The 1735-nt window shown below is 32.3% G+C and overlaps 2 protein-coding genes across 2 annotated transcripts in view; one reads left to right on the forward strand and one right to left on the reverse strand.

Moving 5' to 3' along the window:
• The window catches only part of LOC108692776 (Down syndrome critical region protein 3 homolog), a 2186-nt gene extending 508 nt beyond the window's left edge, over positions 1-1678 (forward strand). Inside the window, exons 2-7 of the mRNA XM_018201207.1 lie at positions 273-388; positions 468-611; positions 753-1145; positions 1213-1309; positions 1404-1529; positions 1594-1678. Coding sequence (XP_018056696.1) covers positions 332-388; positions 468-611; positions 753-1145; positions 1213-1309; positions 1404-1529; positions 1594-1676 — 900 coding nt within the window. The 5' untranslated portion in view covers positions 273-331 and the 3' untranslated portion in view covers positions 1677-1678. The remainder of the gene's footprint in view (positions 1-272; positions 389-467; positions 612-752; positions 1146-1212; positions 1310-1403; positions 1530-1593) is intronic.
• LOC108692777 overlaps positions 1-1735 on the reverse strand; it is an 8414-nt gene that overhangs the window by 3602 nt on the left and 3077 nt on the right. The window lies entirely within an intron of this gene.

Consider the following 1735-nt stretch of genomic DNA (forward strand, 5'->3'; position numbering starts at 1 on the left):
TATTATATTATTTACAAAGCGAGACAGACGTCTTGACTCGCATAGCTGTCACTCTCACACCCTCATAACTTATCAGCTTGTCTACGAACAGCTGATCGTAAGTCACGATTCATATCGATTTGATGCTTTTCGAAATTTTCAAGACTCGTGTACATATATGGTTCAGCAGTGATTATTTATCTTCTTTTTGGCATTGAACATATGGAATAAAATATATGGAATTGATATATATATTGATTAATCACTTAACGGCGTGTAATTTCTCGTAACAGATGAGTTGATACCTTTGGTATTCTTTGACAAGTGTCAAAAAAAAGGGATCATCCGCAAAATGTCTATCAATATAGACATAAAATTGAAACGCGCGAGTAAAATATATCACGAAGGGGTTGGTTTTTTATTTTAGTTTTTTATTTTCTTGTTAAATTGTGGATATTTGAAATGAAAATTGAGGTTATATATTGCAGGAGGTAGTTGCTGGCCTGATACAGTTAAAAACTAATTCAGACGTGAAGCACGATGGTATATTTCTCACTATGGAAGGCTCGGTGAATTTGCAGCTTAGTTCGAAGAACGTCGGCATTTTCGAAGCATTTTATAATTCCGTTAAAGTAAGTACTTTGATGTATATATAAATATTGATATGAGGGAACTGTTGAATTACTTATTTTAATTTTAATTTTTGTTTTTTTCTCTTAATGTAAATATAGCAGAGACTAATTTTTTATTGCATAAATTATAATTATTTTCAGCCGATACAATTAGTACAATATACACTAGATGTTGCTCCATCTGGAAAGATTCCCAGTGGTAAGACAGAAATACCATTTGAATTGCCATTAAAGCCAAGAGGAAACAAATCTCTTTACGAAACGTATCATGGTGTTTTTGTGAATATACAATACCTGATACGCTGTGATATAAAAAGAAGTTTCCTCGCAAAAGATGTCAGCAAGTCATTGGAGTTTATAGTCGAGGATAAAGCAAGTGCTAAAGTGGAGAAGGATCATAGTAAGATCGTGTTCTTCAAAATAATGCCAGAGTCTCTGCAAAATAGTCGGGACAGGCCTAATGTAACAAGATTTTGCATTGCGGGAAGATTAGACTCTTTGTATTGCAAACTCTCTGAACCCTTGACAGGAGAAGTATGTAACTTTTTTCCATTTATTAATATCAGAATATTGCATTTTTATCTATTATTTGTACGTACAGGTAGTGATCGAACAATGTGAGGCTGTTATAAAGTCTATAGAATTACAGTTAGTGAGGGTGGAAACTTGTGGATGTGCGGAAGGATACTCTAGAGATGGTAAAAAAAATAATTGTGCGGCGAATCCATGTAAAAATGGATACGTTGCAATAATTGTTAATAAATCAAGATTTATAAGATTGTATTTTTGTAGCGACGGAGATACAAAATATACAAATCGGGGAGGGCAATGCTTGCACAAATCTTGCTATTCCAATCTACATGATATTTCCAAGATTATTTACATGCCCCACTTTAAGCACAAGCAACTTCAAAGTTGGTAAGAATATTATGCATTAAAACAAAAATGTGAATTACAGGGTTATAATTTAATATTTTTCCAGAATTTGAAGTAAATCTTATCGTTGTGTTTGAAGATGATTATTTGGTCACTGAGAACTTTCCTATCATACTCTCACGATACTAAAAGTTAAGGAAATAAAAACATTTTGTATAAAACAGTATATTCATATATATATATATATA

Source organism: Atta colombica, unplaced genomic scaffold, assembly GCF_001594045.1.
Source record: "Atta colombica isolate Treedump-2 unplaced genomic scaffold, Acol1.0 scaffold82, whole genome shotgun sequence".
NCBI classification, from domain to species: Eukaryota; Metazoa; Arthropoda; class Insecta; order Hymenoptera; family Formicidae; genus Atta; species Atta colombica.